The sequence below is a fragment of the Saimiri boliviensis genome, chromosome 13 (genome assembly GCF_048565385.1).
Source record: "Saimiri boliviensis isolate mSaiBol1 chromosome 13, mSaiBol1.pri, whole genome shotgun sequence".
In the NCBI taxonomy this organism is placed as follows: domain Eukaryota; kingdom Metazoa; phylum Chordata; class Mammalia; order Primates; family Cebidae; genus Saimiri; species Saimiri boliviensis.
Genome location: NC_133461.1, coordinates 68,440,195 through 68,460,770, shown reverse-complemented (window position 1 = coordinate 68,460,770; position 20,576 = coordinate 68,440,195). Strand labels below are relative to the sequence as shown.

The 20,576-nt window shown below is 43.4% G+C and overlaps 1 protein-coding gene across 1 annotated transcript in view; it reads right to left on the bottom strand.

The window, feature by feature from the left end:
* The window catches only part of GNAL (G protein subunit alpha L), a 193,066-nt gene extending 173,072 nt beyond the window's left edge, over window positions 1-19,994 (bottom strand). The window contains exon 1 of the mRNA XM_003924858.4: window positions 19,277-19,994. Coding sequence (XP_003924907.1) covers window positions 19,277-19,640 — 364 coding nt within the window. The 5' untranslated portion in view covers window positions 19,641-19,994. The remainder of the gene's footprint in view (window positions 1-19,276) is intronic.
* Between the last annotated feature and the right edge of the window lie 582 nt (window positions 19,995-20,576).

The window sequence follows — 20,576 nt, the reverse complement described above, 5'->3', positions numbered from 1 at the left end:
AGCACAGGGCCCAGAAAGACCACCCTGGCCACTCTCTCCCCAAGAGAGAGTGGAATATATATCCAATTCTGAATTTTTTATGTGTTGCCTAAGGGACCAATTTATAGTTTGCCTCACCCAGAGTGCTGAGGAACTAAGAATAGTTTAAATGTCTGAGGGCAGCTAAGAACAAAGAAAAGGGGTTTGCTTGGCCAGCATAGCTCTGCCTGATTGGGAAAAGGTGCAAAACTCAAGACTTCTCCCCACAGAGGGAGTGAGAAGAGTGGGGCACCCTAGCCTATAGTATAGCAGTGAAACACTGGAAGGAACAAGAAATTATGGGCTCCTAAAAAAAGAAAGCAGTAAATACCTATAATTAAAATGCACAAGTTCAGGGAAGACACATCCACAGAAAAAGTTTGAGAGCTTCCCAGAATCTGTAGCTAGGTTGATTGGTGAAGATCTTTCACTGCTGAAGCCAGTCCATAAGGATTGAGAGGTGGCTGTTTCTTCAAATGCACAGATACCAACATAAAACTATAAGGAACATGAAAAAAAAATAAATAAAGGAAAACAGGACACAACTGAACGAACAAAATAAATCTCCAGTAACCTACACTAAAGAAATGGAGATCTATAAACAGAGATCTGACAAAGAATTCAAAATAATCATCTTAAGAAGCTCAATGAGTTACCAGAGAACACAGACAACTGAGTGAAATCAGAAAACTATGTATGCATAAAATTAGAATGTCAACAACAAAATAGAAACTATTAAAAAGAGAACTAAACAGAAAGTATAAAGCTGAAGAATACAAACTGAACTGAAAAGAGTCACTACAAGGGCTCAAAAGCAGACTTGGGTTAGTAGAGAAAAAATCAACAAACTCAAGATAGGTCATTTGAAATTATCTAGTCAGAAGAGTAAAAAGGAAAAACAAAAGAATGAAAAATTGAAGATAGTCTACAGAAGTTATAGGATACCACCAAGCTAATCAATATATACATTTTGAGAGTCCTAGAAGGTAAAGAAAAAAACTAAGGAAGAAAGCTGATTAAATGAAATAATGGTCAAAACCTCCCAAATCTGGAGAGGGAAATGGACAACCAGATTGATGAAGATCATGAATTACAAACAGGATAAAGCCAAAGCAGTTAACACTGTGACACATTATAATCAAATTGTCAAAAGTCAAAGACAAATAATTTTGAGAGCAGTAAGAGAAAAGCAACTTGTCATGTACAAGGGAGCTTTCATAAGACTACTGGCAGATTTCTTAGCAAACATTTTTCAGGTCAGTAAGAAGTGAGATAATAGGTTCAAAGTTCTAAAAGAAAAAAGTGGCAACCAAAGAACACTATACCTGGTAAAATTATCCTCCAAAAAAGAAGGAGAGAGCCTGTAATCCCAGCTACTCAGGAGGCTGAGGCAGGAGAATTGCCTGAACCCAGGAGGCGGAGGTTGCGGTGAGCCGAGATCGCGCCATTGCACTCCAGCCTGGGTAACAAGAGCGAAACTCCATCTCAAAAAAAAAAAAAGAGTTGAGGGTATTCATCACCACCATATATGATATCCAAAAAATGCTAAGGAGAGTTGTTCAAGTTGAAATGAAAGAACACTAAACAGCGAACAAGAAAGAATATGAAAGTATAGAGCTCATTTGTAAAAGTAAATATGTAGACAAATAAAGAATACTGTAATGTTGGTATGTAAATAATTTTGATTTTAACTTAAAAGTTAAAAAACAAAGTATTAACACTAACTATATAAAAATGTGCTAAAGAATACACAACATAAAAAAATGTAAACTGTGTCATCAGTAATATAAATGGAACACTTCCAAACTCATTTTATGAAGCCAGTGTATACTGCCACAAAAGTCAGATTAAAATACTACAAGAAAAGAAACTATAGGCTAATATTCCTGATGTCCACAAATGAAAAAATCCTTGATAAAGTATTAGCAAACTGAATTCAACAGCACTGTGATCAAGTGGGATTTATCCCTGAAATGCAAGGATGATTCAACATATGTCAATCAATTAATGTAATACACCACATTAACAGAGTAGGATAAAAATAATAGTCATCTCAATAGATACAGAAAAGGCATTTAACAAAATTCAACACCATTTCATGATTAAACACTCTCAATAAACTAGGTATAGAAGGAATTTACCTGACTATAATTAAGGCTATATGTGAAACGCCCACAGCTAATATTATATTTAATGGTGAAAAAGCAAAAGCTTTTCCTCTAGGATTAGGAACGAGGCAAGGATGCCCACTATCATCACTTCTCTACAGCATACCACAGGAAGTCCTAGCTGAAGCACTTAGGCAAGAAAAAGAAATAAAAGGCATCAAATTAGAAAGAAGTAGTAAAATTATCTGCTTGCAGATGGCTTGATCTTATACATAGAAAAATCTAAAAATGTCACCAAAAAATGATTAGAATAAATGAATTCAGCAAAGTTACAGGATACAAAATCGATGCATAAAATCAGTTGCAGTCTGGGCATGGTGACTCATGCCTGTAATTCCAGCACTTTGGGAGGCTGAGGTGGGCAGATCACAAGGTGCAGCCCATCCTGGCCAATATGGTGAAACCCTTTCTCTACTAAAAATACAAGAATTAGTTGGGTGTGTGTGCTGTGCACCTGTAGTCCCAGCTACTTGGGAGGCTGAGGCAGGAGAATTGCTTGAACTCAGGAGGTGGAGGTTGTAGTGAGCCAAGATTGTGCCACTGCACTCTAGCCTGGGGGAGAGAGTCAGACTGTTTAAAAAAAATCAGTTGTAGTTTTATACACAATGAACTATCTGAAAATGAAATTAAAAAACAATCTCATTTATAACAACATCAAAAATAACAGAACACTTAGGAATTCACCAAGAAGAAGAAAGACCTTTATACTGAAAACCTGTATACAAAACAGTGATATAAGAAATGAAAGAAGATATAAATAAATGAAAAAAAAACGTATTCATGAATTGGAAGATTTATATTGTTAAAATGTGCATACTACCCAAAGCTACCTACTGATTTAATGCAATCATCATGCACATAAATCCTAATTACTTTTTTTTTTTAACAAAAATAGAAAAAAATGGCCCTAATATTCACAAGAAAACACAAAGGACTCCAAGTAGACAAAGTAATCTTGAGGACAAAGAACAAAGCTAGAAGCATCACATTTCCTGATTTCAAAACATACTACACAGCTACAATAATTAAAAGAGTATGGTACTGGCATAAAGACAGATACATAAACCAAGGGAAGAGTCAGCTGAGTTCCAAGAATACCAAATGGGGAAATGATAGTTCCTGCAACAAATGGTGTTGGGAAAACTGTATATGCACATGCAAAAGATTGAAGTTGGACCTTTATCTTATACTACACACAAAAAAATAAATCAAAATGGAGTAAAGACATAATTGTAAGATCTGAAACTGTAAAACCACTGAAAGAAAATACAGGAAAAAAAATTTCTTGACTTTAATTGATCTTGGCAATAATTTCTAGGACATGACACCAACAGCACAGGCAACAATGACAAAACTGGCAAGTGAGATGACATCAAACTGAGGGGCTTCTACATAGCAAAGGAAACAATCAACAGAATGAAGATGCAACCTATGGAATGGGAGAAAATATGTGTAAACCACATAAAGGCGTACCTTGTTTTATTGTGTTTCACTTCATTGTGTTTTGCAGACATTGCATTGATACAAATTTACTAATTTTTAATAAGTTTCAGGTTTGTGGTAACCATGTGTTGAAGATGTCTATCAGCACCATTTTTCCAACAGCATGTGCTCACTTTGTGTCTTTGTGTTACATTTTGGTAATCTTTGTAATATTTCAAATATATCTGTTAAAATGACCTGTGTATGATAAGGGATCTTGGATGGTACTATTGCAGTTGTTTTGAGGTGTCACATACAGCACCAATATAAAATGGCAAACTCAATCAATAAATGATGTATGTGTTCTGACTGCTGTATAGACCAGCCATTCCCCCATCTCTCTCCCTCTCCTGGGTCCTCCCTATTCCCTGAGACACAACAGTATTGAAATTAGGCCATTTAATAATCCTACAATGGCCTCTAAGGGTTCAAGCGGAAGGAAGAGTTTCTCACTTTAAATACAAAGCTAGAAATGATTAAGCTTATTGAGGAAAGCCTGTCAAAAGCCAAGACAGGCCAAAAGTTAGGTCTCTTGTGCCAAACAGCCACGTTGTGAATGCCAAGAGAAAGTTCTTGAAGGAAATTAAAAGTGCTACTCCAGTGAACAAATGAATGATAAAGTGAAATAGCCACATTGCTGAAATGAAGAAAGTGTCAGTGGTCTGGACAGATGATTAAACCAGTCACAGCATTCCCTAAGCCAAAGCCTAAGCCAGAGCAAGCCCCTAGCTGTTTTCAATTCCAAGAAGGTTGAGAGAGGCGAGGAAGCTGCAGAAGAAAAGCTAGAAGCTAGCAGAGGTTGATTTATGAGGTTTAAGGAAAAAAGCTGTCTCTGTAACATCCAAGTATAAGGTAAGGCAGCAAATGCTAATATAGAAGCTGCAGCAAGTTATCCAGAAGATCTAGCTAAGATCACTGATGAAGGTGGCTACACTAAACAACAGTTTTCAATGTAGGTGGAACAGCTTTCTTTGGGAAGAAAATGCTACCCATGACTTTCATAAGTAAAGAGGAAAAGTCAATCCCTGGCTTCACAGTTTCAAAGGACAGGCTGCCTTCCTGTTAGGTGCTAACGCAGCTAGTGACTTTAAGTTGAAATCAATGCTCATCTGAAAATCCTAGGTCCCTCATGAATTAGGCTAAATCTGCTCTGCTTGTTCTCGATCAATGGAAAAACAGAGCCTGATGACAGCACATCTATTTACATTACCGTTTACCGAATATTTTAAGCCCACTGTTGGGACCTATTGATCAGAAAAAAAAGATTATTTTCAAACTATTACTGCTTACCGACAATGCACCTGGTCACCCAAGAGCTCTGACAGAGATGTACAAGGAGGTTAATGTTGTTTTTATGCCTGCTAACAAAACATCCATTCTTTAGCCCATGGATCAAGCAGTAATTTTTACTTTGCAGTCTTACTATTTCAGAAATATGTTTCATAGAGCTATAGGTGCCAGAGACAGTGATTGCTCTAATAGACCTGAGCAAAGCAAATTGAAAGCCTCTGGATTAGCCAAGCATGGTGGCACACGCTTGTAGTCTCAGTTACTTGGGAGGCTGAGGCAGGAGAATCATTTGAGCCTGGGAGGTTGAGGCTGCAGTGAGCCATGATCATAACATCACACTCCAGCCAGACAGAGTGAGACCGTGTCTCAAACAACAACAACAACAACAACAAAACAACAACAACAACAACAAAAAACCTGGCAAGGATTCATAATTCTAGATGCCATTATGAGCACCCATGATTCCTGGGAGAAGGTCAAAATAGCATCGTCAACAGGAATTTGGAAGAAGTTGATTGCAACCCTCAGGAATGCTTTGAGGGGGTTCAAGACTTTAGTAAAGAATGTAACTGCAGATGTGGTAGAAACAGCAAGAGAACTGGAATTAAAAGTGGAGTCCAAATATATGAGTAAATTGCTGTAATATCATGATAAAACTTTAATGGGTGATGAGTTGCTTCTTATGAGCAAAAAAAGTGTTTTCTTGAGGTGGAATCTAATCCTGGTGAAGACGCTGTGAACATTGTTGAAACTGTTACAAAACACTTGGAATATTCTACAAACTTAGCTGATAAAGCAGCATGTTTGAGAGGATTGACCCCGATTCTGAAAGTTCTCCTATGAGTAGAATGCTATCAAAAGCATCACATGCTGCAGAGAAATGTTTCATGAAAGGAAGAGTTAACTGATGTGATAAACTTCATTGTTGTCTTAGTCTTAAGAAATTGCTTTTAGCAACCACCACCCTGATCAGTCAGCAGCCACCAATATCAAGGCAAGACTTTTCACCAGCAAAGAGATCTGGACTTACTGAGGGCTCAGATGATCATTAGCATTTTTAGCAATAAAGTATTTTTAAATTAAGGTGTGTATATTTTTAACATGATGCGATCGCACACTTAATAGATACAGTCTAGTATAAACACAACTTTTATATGCACTGAGAAACAAAAAAATTCATGTGACTCACTTTCTTTCCATATTAACTTTATTGTGGTGGTTTGGAACTGAACCTGTAATATCTCTGAGACATGCGTATATCTGATAGGGGGATAATCTCTAAAATATATAAAGAACTCCCACACCCCAATAGCAAAAAAAAAGAAGAAGAAAAAATCAAAACCAAATATCCAGATTAAAAAATGGGCTAATGACACGAATAGACTTTTCTTAAAGAAGACATAGACTGTAATCCCAGCACTTTGAAAGGCTGAGGTGGGCAGATCACTTGAGGTCAGGAGTTTGAGACCAGCCTGCTAACATGGTGAAACCCTGTTTCTATTAAAAATACAAAATTTAGCCAGGCATACTGGCAGATGCCTGCAATCCCAGCCACTCAGGAGGCTGGGGCAGGAGAATCGCCTGAACTCAGGAGGCAAAGGTTGCAATGAGCCAAGATCGTGCCACTGCACTCCAGCTTGGGCAACAGAGAAAGACTCTGTCTCAGAAAAAAAAAAAAAAAAAAGACATAGAAATGTCCAACAGGTATATGAAAAGCTCAATGTTATTAATCATGAGGAAAATGGCAAATAAAAACTGTACTGAGATATTACCTCACACCTTTTAGGATGGCCACTATCAAAAAGACAAAAGTTAGCAAGTGTTGGCAAAGATGAGAAACTGAAACCCTTGTACACTGCTGGTGGGAATGTAAAATGGCATAGCTGCTATGGAAAACAGTATGAAAATTCCTTAAAAAAATAAAAAGAATTACCGTAAAATCCAGCCATTCCACTTCTCCGTATACATTCAAAAGAACTGAAATCGGAATCTCCAGGAGATAGCTGCACTCTTATGTTTGCTGCAGCGTTTTTCACAATAGCCAAGATACTGAAGCAACCTAAATGTCCACTGGCGGGTGAATAAAGAAAGAAAATGTGGAATGTACATACAATGGAATATTATTCAGCCTTAAAAAAGTAGGGAATGCTGCCAGAGGCAACAACATGGACAAACCTGGAGGACAGTATGCTAAGTTAAGCCACTTATGGAAGGAGAAATACTGTGTGATTCCATTTATATGAGGATCCGTAATAGTCAAACTCACAGAAGCAGAGAGTAGCATGGTCATTTCTAGGGTTTAGCGGATAGGGAAGTGGAGAGTTGCTATTCAATGGGTATAACATTTCAGACACACAAGATGATTAAGTTGTAGAGCTCTGCTGTACAACATTGTCCCCGTATAGAACAGTACGGTATTGTACCTAAAAATTTTTTAAGAGGGTAGATCTCATGTTAAGTGTTCTCACTGTGATAAAAATAAATAAATCAACTCAAAGAGGCAAGAGGAAACTTTCAGAGGCGATGGATATGCTCTTGGGTGTATACACATGTCAAAACTAACCAAATTGTATACTTTATAATATGTGCTGTTCTCTGTACGCATTTCAATTATATCTCAAAAAAGCAGTTAAATTAAAAAAAATTTGGTAATGGACTTAACCTTCACCTCCATTAATAATTTCACAGGAAGAAGTAAAGTGTTTTGGGTAAGAGCAAGCTTTGATAAGGAGAAATTAAAAGGAAATACTGATACTAAGGAAGAATGGAGGCAAAATGCAAGAGATGGAGTCCAAAGACCCCGGAGTAGGCTTCGTGGCTGGGTCTGGAAACTGGGGAGGGAGCCAGGAAGTGGGCCAGACAACTGAGCTCCTCTCCCTCTGTGCCTGTGGGTTAGCAGGAGTTGGGACACATATTACAGAGGCGGGTGCTTATCATTACTACTCACTGATCATCCTAGGCCCATTCCTCACTATTCCCACTTTCAGCCCAAAGACCCTGGGCCATAAGCTGCGCCTTGGGCTGCTCAGGGCATAGTGAAGTCACAGCAAAGGGTTAAATGGAAGGCCTGCTCTAGAGGCCTGGGTGACTGTGTGGTAGGGAGTGGGAATACTGTTCCTGGCATTCCAAGCCGTAATTCCAAATACACTGCGTGATCCAGACTGTGACTTGGGGTATAATCCACATGTGTGATCCACGATGTGTTTTGTGGTGTGACCCTGACACTGTGTGATCAGGGAGTGCAGAAGGGTGTGACTCACTGTGGGGCCCACAAAGTTCGGGCTCCACTGAAGAACACCAGTGCTGCTTTCTGTGTATTGTGGGTTGATAACAGGATTTTGCCATTACTCTAGAAACCTATCCTCTATTTTCCTAGATGAACATTTGAGCTATAACTAATTAAAAGTGATTTATCCTATTTGCAGTTAGGGTAACCTGTAGGAATTTAGGTGAAGGGAAAGGCTGAGGCTGAACACCACCAGCAGAACGAAGATGCTTTTCTTCCAAGGCCACAGACCGGGGTGCGGCCTGCCTCCATCTGTCCCCAGGCAGCAAGGGTTAACACAGCCACAAAGAATGTGTGTGTGTGTGTGTGTGTGTGTGTGTGTGTGTGTGTGTGCCCATTGACACTGGGCTTCCTATCCCCCGTTCCAAGCTCATTACATTATTATACCGGAGCCCAAGGGTGGAGAGCATTACTTCTGAAAAAACGTCATTAGAGCAAAAGAGGGAAATGGATCTGAATGTTAAATACCATCCTCCATTAGACACAGAGAAGTCTATTGGATCAACCATAGCTCGGCATACTTTTTAGTTCCACGCAGCACTTATCAAATAGCTATGTTCAGGAGGCTGTTACATTAAAAAGTAATTCTAAAACAAAGTACCAGTTAAAATAATTTCACAGATAAAGAGTCACGTAACTGTTTCTTAACTGGCACTATTTTCTTCGTATTTTATTGGCTCTTTTCAGCACATTGAATTTCTTTGTACAATGAAAACCTATAATAACACATTTCTTTATTTTCTTAAAAAAGAAGGACACTTCTTTATAGGTTACATAAATCAATTAGAGCATATTCTAAATGGATTTTAAACAAAGTAGACTTAAAGCAGATGTAGGAATTTCGACAAAACTATGCACAATGTGCGGAGTGTTTTGTTTTTCATTTGCTCTATGTGGCACCTGCTGCTTTCCAATGAGCCTCTCAAAATGAGGGGTTTCACAAACTTGTCGATTTTAAGAACAGAAAAATACTCTACAAATATGATTTTTTTTTTTTTTTTGAGACGGAATCTTGCTCAGGCTGGAGTGCAGTAGCGCGATCTTGGCTCATTGTAACCTCCACCTCCTGGGTTCAAGTGATTCTCCTGCCTCGGGCTCCTGAGTTGCTGGGACTACAGGCATGTGCCACCATGCCCAGCTAATTTTTGTACTGTATTTGTAGTAGAGGTAGGGTTTCATTGTGCTGGCCAGGATGGTCTGGAATTCCTGACTTCAAGTGATCTGCCACCTCAGCCTCCCAAAGTGCTGGGATTACAAGAGTGAGCCACCACACTCAGCTATAAAATACTTTTTCCAGTGGGAGGGCTCTCGGATGTTGCTGCCCTCCTCCTCTGTCCCTCCTCCGCTTCTCACTGGGGCGGGCTGCTCCCACCATTTTCTGTGCCTGCATGGATGTATTTTATGCTGTGCTACAATGGCTGGTTGATGCCTTTGTCTCCCTCACAAGGTCATAAGCTCCTGAGCACACAGGACAGCTCCAGAGACAGCTCCAGTTTGTAGACTGATACCTGACAGAACCTGGGATGTGGCAGATGTGCCACTGATGTCAGTAATTGCTATAATTGCTACTGAATAAACAAATAGAAGCCCATAACACAGCACTACTGATGTCCTTCTCAACAGACAGGTTGCTCTACAAATCAAGACGCTGATTTATCTGTGGCGTATTCTCACTCTCTGGGCTATGCTGGCTTGGGCCTTGTTCTGGGCTTCCTCACTAGGATAGCTGTGGGCTTGTAGTTTGTCTACACCAGCCTCTGAGGGTGACTGGGGAGAAGGAGGCTGGCTCTGGGATCAGCACTTGCCTCTTGCTTGGTACTGACTCCTTCCTGGGGCCACTCTGGCCATTCTGAGTCTTGTTTTGCTGGCGAGCTTTATGTCTACAGATTTCTATGTCTGGCCTAATTCCAGTGGCTGATATTTTCCCAGAAAAGAAAATGCAGCTGGGGTCGAGGCAAATGTGTGCTCTATGATTCTGGCGCTGACCTGTGTTTCTCCTGTGGCCTCCTGGCCAGCAGACTCCAAATCATACTCTCTAGATGCTCCCAAAGTACCTGTAAAACACAACTGCTTCTCTGCAGCCAAATTAAAGGTTCCCTTTTGTGGCTTTTTATCCACCTTCCTTTCAGTGATTCTCTTCCCATCCAGATAAGAAGAGTTAATTTAGAACTCCACTGCCAAAAATGTCCTACAGACTGTACAGGGGAGAGTAGCTGATGGCTGGATTCTGAATTAGTTATCTGCTCCCTCCTCCAAAAGTTTTAAACACTTTAACCACAACTAAAAAAAAAAAAAAAAAAAAAAAAAAACACCCACTTTAATCACAGCTTTAAAAAAATCTGATGTTGTTCTTACAGCAGTAGTAAATGAACAGAGTGTTCATTGCCTTAATGTGGTCAGTGGTTTTGATTAAATAACAAACAGCACTTGAAGTTCACAATGAGTGGATTTCTTGGGGGGTACAAAAGACTTTTCATTTTTTTTCTTCATGCTGATTTATAGACAACCTCCAACCTCCTGTGATGATGCAATCTATAAAATACAGCTTCTAATATTGACTTGTGGAGCACTTTGATGGCTGGAGATAAAAGGAGCAGTTTCCTTTCTGTTTGATAGCACTGCACACTGTTGCTCAAACTTTCTTCATTTTCTTGAAGCATCAATTCCATCAGGTAATCACTCTAGGTTGCTGCTACATTCTGGGAGCTGTGGGTGCTTCTGGGTTCTTTCAGCAGCTCCTTGATGAACAGGAAACTAGCTGCCAGGTGCAAACTTGGAACAGATTTCACAGCTGCTTCTGCTCATAGTTTGCACCCAGGATCAACAACAGCATTCTGCTTTTATGATGATGATTACTATTATTTGAGACAGTGTTGCTCTGTCACCTAGGCTGAAGTGCAATGGTGCACTCTCGGCTCACTGCAACCTCCTGTTTCAGCCTCCTGAGTAGCTGGGATTACAGGTACCCACCACCATGCCTGGCTAATTTTTGTATTTTTAGCAGAGATGGGGTTTCACCATGTTGGCCAGGTTGGTCTCGAACTTCTGACCTCAAGTTATCTGCCCACCTCGGCCTCCCAAAGTGTTAGGATTACGGGCGTGAGCCACTGCGCTGCCTGGCCAGCATTATGCATTTATGTGCAAACATCAACATTAAACGATCAAGTTCCTACCTCCTCTGTTCCTCTCAACTCATAAAATACCCTAAGGCAGGAGATGCCTGTGATATTATTGAGAGGTTTCCATGTGAATCCCTGGAATCACGTTCTTGACCCACACTGTTGCCATTTGTCTCCGAGCACGCGCAGGCTCAGACTGGTATTTTTCTCTTAGGTCCTTGTCCTTTCTCTTCAACGACACAGTGAACTGTTCCAGGGCTGGGGCTATGATCTCTGCCTCATGGAATCTCCACATTGCCCAGAGAAGAACCTGGCACAGAGCAGACCCTGGCAGAGGTGCAAATGTTTGCAGCTGGTGAGTAATATAAGGGATTTGATGAATAAAGGGAACTTTTCCCTTGTGACTTAAAGTGTGGGTACTATCATGCCTTATTTTCCTGTTTATGTCAAAATATTCTCTTCTTATGCTTTTCCTGGGAGAAGTTCACTTCCTCAGAAGGAAAATTCACTTCAACTACAGAACACACCAAGTGGGCATTAATCCAAAACGTAGCGATGCGACCTACACCTTCTCCAAGGTTCTTCTGCTAAGATTAGAGAAAGAGGATGTCACAGTGTGTTTACTGTCTTCCTCAATCCTTCATCAGTTGGCAGGTTGACCTGCCTCTCACTAAATAACATTTTCCCAGAGCGGCAAATGAAATCACAGCAGGAAGCGTTGAAGAGAGCTGTCTAACCCTTGAAGATTCTGTTGGGCAGCTTTCCTAACTCGCGGCTTCAGTGGCAATTAGTGTAACACCTGCTAACAGCGGGTCAACAATCCCATGATTCCTCCTGACGAGGCAGACGTGGGGCAGCCTTGCAGGATGGGACACAGGGCCAAGCCAAGCCAAGTGGCCTGCAGGGGTGGCATGTGTGTGCCCCTCCCTTCTCTAGGGAGGTACTGACACTTCAATGCATGTCTAGAGGACTTTCTTTGCTGAGAATAATTTAACCCCAGAAATGCAGTTGAAAAAGTCTTTAAATGATGCTTTTTTTATTTATAAACCACAGCTTTCAATAATGGGCTGCTATCTTTCCTGCTGTGGTTAACTGACCTGTGCTTTTCAAGAGTAGGGCCATCAGCTTGTGGCCCCTAGACGGGCTCATTAGAAGAACCCTACACCCGTCTGCTCTGGCCACTGTGCTAGCCTATTCTTCTCCACCAGCTCCTCCTCTTGGGATCCTAATTCAAGGACAAAATACTTCACTGACCTCTTTTCTTAGTAACAGACTAAAACAAAAAGCCTATTATTTGGAGCAGTTTTAGGTTCACAGCAAAATTGAGAGGATGGTACAGAGTACAACTGCCATGTACTCCCTTTCCCCACATGCCTGGCCTCCCCACCAGCAGCGTCCCTTACAGAGGGCTGCAGTCCATGAACCCACTCTAATGCATCACTGCCACCCAGAGTCCACAGGGCTGGAAGCATTACACTAGGATTCCCTCTTGGTGTTGTACATTCTGTGGTTGGACAAGTATGTGGTGACACTGTCCACTCTTATGGAATCATACAGAGCAGTTGCCCCGCCCTGGAAGTCCTCTGTGTGCTGTCTGTCCATCCCTAGCAAGGGAATTCTGAAAAAACGGGATAGTTTTCACTTGACCCCTAAACATACTTAGCGCGTCACTGCTTCAGCTGACAGAAGGTGATTTTCTGTTTTTCTGAAACCAACAAGAGTTGGTTTCAGCTTAAAACCACACCCACCCCCCCAAAAAAACCCTATAACAACAACAACAACAAAAAAAAAACCCACCAAAACAAAGCCCAACAACTAAATAATAATAAATTTATTTTTAAATAAAATAGTGGCTTATGCCTGTAATCCCAGCACATTGGGAAGCCGAGGCAGGCGGATCACCAGAAGTCAGAAGTTCAAGATAAGCCTGTCCAACATGGTGAAAACCATCTTTACTAAAAAAAAAAAAAAAAAAAAGCTGGCTGTGATAGGGGGCACCTGTGACTCCAGCTACTTGAGAGGCTGTGGCAAGAGAATCACTTGAACCTGGGAGTCAGAGGTTGCAGTGAGCCAAGATGGCACCATTGTACTCCAGCCTGGGCAACAGAGAGAGATTCTGTCCCCACAAAATAAATCAATACGAATAAAAATAAATAAATGTAGACTCAAAGTAAGTTATCCTGGGTGCTGTGAGGATAGAGAAATAATGATCTAGGGCTCCTTATTTGGATTTATGCAGTGGGGTTTGGGAGAACTTCTGATTATCACTTTCAATATCATCAGTTGATTTTGGCCCTTGGAGTTAGGTCTTATCTTTGAAAATGCTCATCTTTGGAAACTTTTCATAGACTAATCAAATTAGCTAGATACCCGAATTAGCTAGGTTTTGTGGTCTGAACTCAACTGAAAAACCTGCTTGCCACTAAAGAATTCCACTCTAAATGACACATGAGTCTGACACCCTTAACAGGGAAAGTCACTTGTACTGGAGGAGCTGAGGCTGAGTGTTTAGAAAGCAGACACATAGCCGGAAAACAAAGATCAGCAGTTTCTCTCCTGCCCTCTTCTCTTCACCCACCCAGGAGCATTCACCATTCCAGTCTCCTCCGTCACCTTCCTGGCTGTTTCCTGGATGGCACAGGGTGCAGGAGTAGGCACATCTGTTTATCCTCTAGCAGCAAAGTCCTCCCAAGAGCGGCACCGTCGCTGCTTTGGTGTCTTCCTGGCCCTTCTTCTGCACCTGCCAGGCTATGAACCTGCACACCCAGTGGATTCCTTCTCAGCCCTCCTTATCCCTGAGCTTCCGACTGACACTGCTGGCCACTGCCTTCCCCCCCAAACCTCTTCCTTTCTTGGCTGCTCCCGGCCGTCTGTCATTCTTTGTACTCTTCTCCTTCCAGCCTCCTTTGAAAGGCTGGAGTCCTTCCATCCTGGGCCCTCCTCATTTCCCTTCTCACTCTGCATGTCCTCCCCGGGTGACGTGTACTCTCTGGGTGGCATGTGCTCCCCAGGTGGTCTGTCCAACCTGGCCAGTGCACTAATGACTCGGGTGACACATCCATCTCTGGCTCTGCAGCCTCCCTGAGACCAATGGCAAATGCTCAGCTGCTCTCCAGCCACTGGCTGCTGCACACCTAAGGCCCCTCAGTCTCAGCACATCTAGACAGGAGCTCACTGTTCTCTTCTCCCTCCGTCTGCTTCTTCCTCTTAAATTCCTCACTCAGAGAATGTCCTCACCATTTTGCTGAAGGGTTCAGTGACATTCCTTCATCCAGATGTTCTTCTTTCCCTCCATCTCATCAGCCACCAGGTACCTGAGATTCCATTTTGCTCCCACACACAGACATGCCTGCCCCTCCTGTCATTGTCACTGCATCTGACTGAGGTCGCCTCCTCATCTCTCTCTCTCTCTCTCTCTTTTTTTTTTTTTCTGAGACTCAGTCTTGCTCTGTCTCCCAGGCTGGAGTGCAATGGCATGATCTTGACCCACTGCAATCTCTACCTCCTGGGTTCAAGTGATCCTCCCACTTCAGCCTCTGGAGTAGCTAGGATTACAGGCACCCGCTACCACGCCCAGCTAATTTTTGTATTTTTAGTAGAGATGGGGTTTCACCATGTTGGCCAGGTTGGTCTCAAACTCCTGACCTCAGGTGATCCGCCCACCTCAGACCCCCGAAATGCTAGTATTGCAGGTGTGTGCCACCACACCCAGCCTCCTCACATCTCTTGACTGGACTGTTGCACCTGCCTCCAGCTGGCCTTGTAGCCACTGGCTAATGATGTTGGGCAAGGCCAGCCTGCCTGGGCTTCATCCTGGCTCGCACAGTGGGCTGTGTGCACCTGGGGCTGGATGTGCTTTGCTAGGATGTGTTATCTCATTATGTGAATTTATAAGCATCATTTCAGTTAACTTCATTTATTCCTCTCTATGCCAGTGGCATTGGGATTATCACTGAGATGGAAACTGAAGCTGTAGGGGGGTCTACCTAAGTTTGTGTAACTGAAGGATACAGGTGCTAAGGGCCTTGGATAAGGTCTGTCTGACTCTGGTGCCATGCTCTATCCATCACACACGCCCCTCTGCATCTTTTACTGGATCATAGGATATCCCCAAATGTTGAAAGAAGTGTTCATAAAATGCTCATATATTCCAGTGACACACCTATGCACCAGGAGCTACAACAGCTTCACTCTGTTTTCAGGGCCAGTACTCATCATGTGAATAAACATGAGAGGGTTGGCAAGTCCAAGAGAGCATTTTTGACAGAGTGCTCTGAGCTGGTGTTTTGCTAGGTGAAAGAATTAGCTAAATCCCTGGGATGAAATTAGGCTTCTCGTAAACAAAGGCAGTTCCCAGTCTATCAAATTTTAGTTAGTATCATTGATATAACAGTTTATAACAAGTTATACAACATAGAAGTTTTGACTTAAACGCAACAACCTCACTGCATTCTCTTTAAGGCTGTGAGGATGTGTCATGCTTTTGTGAGTTCAGAAACGTTAAGGAATAGCCAGAATATTGGGATTTCTTTTGATTTTGAAAGCCATGGTGCTACAGGAGGCTGTGGCAAAAAATGAAACCAGCAAGTTAATAAGGATGAGCTCAAGGCTGCTGCAGAACTCTAAAACCATTGTCTTTTCTTGGTCACTTCTGCATTCATTAAGAAAGAGACATTTACTTGGAAAGAAGTCATCAAAACCCCAGAGTGAAGAACTTTCCTTCTGTGTTTTGTGTGTGTGTGTGTGTGTGCATGTGAGCATGTGTGCACCAGGCAACTCCTCTCAGAGCACCTAAAGACACAGATTAAAATCATGCCAGCATTCTGATACAAAAGAAAACCAGCAAATGTCCTAAAGAGATTGCTTCCTTCTTAAAAGATGTATTCCAGACAGAGAAATAGGAAATACACAAACGATAATAAGAAATAATTGAAAAAAGTAAAAAACACAAATCCTATCTATAGTCGAGCATTTAAAATTTGAATAACAATCTGGGAAAAGAATCATATTAAAGGGGTGGTTGGGTGGAACGTGGTGACCCTTCCCCAGTAGGAAGGTGGTGAACACAGTCAATGAAAGATGAAGAAGAAACAATGGCATTTCCACTGGAGGACTCTGGAAAGGTCTCCTTGAGGACTCATCATGATGGGAGACGGGACTCACCTTAAACTAGCGGGGCTGGGGTGACAAAGGGCACTTGACTGGACACAATGGCCCACACCTGTAATCCCAGCACTTTGGGAGGCTGAGATGGGTGGATCACTTGATCTCAGGAGTCCAAGACCAGCCTGAGTAACATGGTGCAACCCCATCTCTACATAAAATACAAAAGTTAGCCAACTGTGGTGGCATACACCAGTAGTCCCAGCTACTTGGGGGCTGAGGCAGGAGGATTGCTTGAGCTCAGGAGGTCCAGGCTGCAGTGAGCTGTGATCACACCCCTGCATTCCAGCCTGAGTGACAAAATGAGACCTTTTGTCTCAAAGTGTCAAAAAAAAAAAAAATTGGAGACAAAGTCTCACTACGTTGCCCATACTGGTCTTGAACTCTGGGCCTCAAGTGATCTGCCCACCTCAGCATCCTAAAGTGCTGGGGAGTGGGGCGGGGATAAAAAAAGAAAGAAAGGACACTGCTGGAGCAAGTGCACCTTCCGGAACTGAGTCTGAGGTCTCTGAATCCAATGCCCATCTCTCAGTGCACATTTTCAAAATAAACAAATGAATGGGGTCAGTGAGCAAGAATATATGGCTGTTAAACACAATGGCAGCAGAAGCAATCATCTAAGGATATTAATGGTCAATAAGTCATGTTTCTGGCTAAAAAATTTCCAGCTAAATCTATTTTAAAGCCTAATAAAATCAAGAAGCTTTGTGTATTTAACTCAAATCTATATAAAATCTAATAAACAATGTCAACAGTATGTGTTTTAGTGTAGATATCCTTGGGTGGAGGATACAATACACTTTCCCCGAAAATCTGGGAAAAGCAGCATATAGAGTGAGTCATTTGATTTGATGTCACTTCAGATATGGTGCTGATATATAAACTCTATGAGGCTATGAGATGATGTCTTCAAATAGTACATTCAAAGGTGTTATAAGAAGCTGACTCTTTAGAGCTCACCATTCTCTTCTTCGGACCATATCTAGTCCCATTGTTTTTCAGATTCACAGTCTAATTATTTTTACTATATATAAAGCATTTTCTGCTTCCCATATCTTTTTGTTATTTTAAAATTATGTTCAACTGTATAATGACATCAAAACAACAGTATATTCTCATAACTCCGCATCCTATTTGTCTTATTCTTCTTTGCTAGTTTCTTGAGATGACAATTCTCTCTCCCTTTAAAAAGATTCTCCCCTTTTGAATTATTTTAATTTCATGCATTTAAAAAATTTTGGCTGGAATAATTTCTAATTAATGTCTTTCCAGGCTGGGCATGGTGGTTCAGGCCTGAAATTCCATCACTTTACGATGCTGATGAACTCATGAGATCAAGTGATCCACCAGCCTCAGCCTCCCAAAGTGCTGGGATTACAGGCATGAGCCACCGTTCTGTCTCTATTTTTGTTGTTGTTTCTTTCCAGATAAATATGTGGGTGTGGGTATACTTTGAGTACTTGCATATCTGAAGACTTATTTTGCTCTCACACACCAATAATGGTTTAACAAGGTATGAAATTTTAAAGTTCCACTTCTGTATTCTCAGACCTCTGGAAACACGTGCTCTGCATATTCTGGAGGTGAGCACTGGAGGGGACAGCTCTGCTGCTGCTCAGCCCGCGTCCCTGTTGAGATAATCTGCGTATTTACTGTTTTTTTGTTGTGTCTTCAAAACCATTTCCCTTTGCTTTAGAAATCAGATATTTCACCAGGTACAACAGCTAGGTTTATGTTGTTTTAAATTATTCATTCTTGCAGTGGGCAAGTCCTCTCAAACTCATTATTTATTGTATTCTAGATCATAAATGAAAGTTGCATTCACTTATAAGCAGGCATCTTGCTAAAGTCATGGAATAGCTCCTTTTCCCAGGCATAAAAGAGAGCACAGACCTGAACATCTATTATTCCTTATATCTCACAAAATTGGGATCAAAAGCCCAATTATTATTATTTTGTCTTAAAATTTAAAAGGCAACAAGTACTATCAGGAAATAATGCCCCCCCCCCCCCATTTTTCGGTAGAGCACGTAGACCCATGTTTTCTGTAACTCGTAGGAGCACACGTACCTGCTATAGCTAAGCTCTGAAAAATACTACTAGGAGAGAAAGCATTTGGTTCCTTGAAAACGGTGGGATTCTGCGCCCGCCCTCGCGCACGCAGTTACAGAGCCAGGACGCTGGGGCTCGCCACCCTCTCGTGCTGCTGGTCCTCAAGCGGAGCAAACCTCCTAGTGCCGGGGTTGAGCTTCCACAGTAAAACGCAAGTGCAGCTCAAGTTCTTTCTCAAAAGGCAGGCCACACCCACCCACAACACCGTGATTGGAATAAAAGCTTTGCGGCCAAGCTAAAAGGCTTTATAAATCTCCTTTCATCCGTGTTCTCAAAACAAAGTGCCAGCTTCCTCGTGTGGCAGGAAGCGAGAGGGTTGGGTAGACATCCCCGGGGATTAGACCCTGTGGAAGGCGATCAATCGAGGGGTAGACTTCCCAGAGAGGCTTATTAATTAGAGCGAGCGAGCTGCAGAAAGCTCGAGGCACCGAGAAGATCAGAATCAGCCGGCCGTGTGCTCCCGGCTAGGTCAGCGGAACCACTCTGCCCACAGTGTAAACGCTCCGTAGCCCGTCCGCGCCCGCCGCCAGTCCCAGGATTCAGGAGCCCCTCCCGTCGCCGCTCCCCGATCCCCGCCGACCCCGCGGCCCCGGAGCGCTGTCCCCGGGGCATCCGCCGGCCGCGCGGCCGGGACCTACCGAGCAGCAGGAGCCGGTGCGTCTGCTGCAGGTCGCGCTTCTGCTCGCGCAGCATGCGGTCGATGCCCCGGCTCACTTTCCTTGCCTCCTTAGCCGCCTCGCGCTCCTCGGCGCTCAGCTGTTCGGTGCGCCGCCGCTTCTCCTTCTGCTTGCCCGCTTTGGGCCGTGCGCACGCCAGGCTCCCGCCGCCGCCGCGAGGGAGCGGGGTCCGGGCCGTGTCCTCTGCGGCCGCCCGGACTAGGGCCAGGGCCGGGGCCGGGGCCGGAGCGGGCTGCGCGTCCTCCACCGGCAGCTCCGAGGCCGCGCAGGGGTCGTCCCCGGGGTCCCCGAAAAGCAGCGGCCGCAGACTGTAGCACAGACCCATGTGGGCGCGGCACCGAGCAGGGAGCGCGGGACTAGGGCAGGTTGGTCGCCGAGAGCGGCCTGGTTCCCGCGCCCGGTTCAGGCTGGCGCCGCTGAGGAGGGGCGGGAGGGCGCTGCACCCGGACCCCGTTCGGCGCTGCTGGCCGCCAGCTGCGAAAAGGGGGTGCGGCGGGCCCGGGCCGAGGGGCACGGCCCCTCACTACCCCAGAGGGCCATTTTGCATTTTTCGCTGAGTTCAGGAGGTGGCGGCCGACTTGGCTAGAGATCACTTGATAACGCCCAGAGCGGGCAGAGCCGACCGGCCTCCGCGAGCCCGGCCCCCGTTTCCGTAAGTGCCGCGGCCGGTCCTGCCCTCGCTACCGTAAATACAGCTGCCTGGCTTGGCTTTCGTTACCGTAAATACTGCCGCGCAGGGTGGTTCCCGTTACCGTAAATACCGTCGCGCGGGCGGGTATTCTGTACCGTAAATATTGCCGTCTGAGCCCGGCGCGCAGCTGCGGACAGTGCCGCAGTGGCTGTGCAGTCACCACCACCTGGAGCCGCAGTTGCGGCAATTAAAAAAACCAAGGTGGCTTTGATCTTGGGTCACAGTAACTGAGGGCGGAAAGCCGGGTGCAGGGACAGAGACTGTGGCTTTAAAGCCTTCAATTTCCCCAGTACACTGCTTGCAAATATCTCTGCACCTTGCCACTCCTTTTTCTGCTCATTATCTTACACATATGTCCGCACACTCGTTATCCTTACTTTAATTAGTATGATACCTTTGACCTCAACAAAATCTCCAATTCTGGAGTCTGGGCCACGACGCCATTTTCAACAATCTCCACCCTTAAAAATGAAAACCGAGCACGTATTATTTATATTTGCTGAAATGAGAATATGAGATTGTACACTGTATTTTCTTAATCCAAAATATAGCGCAGAGGGGAGCAGATGT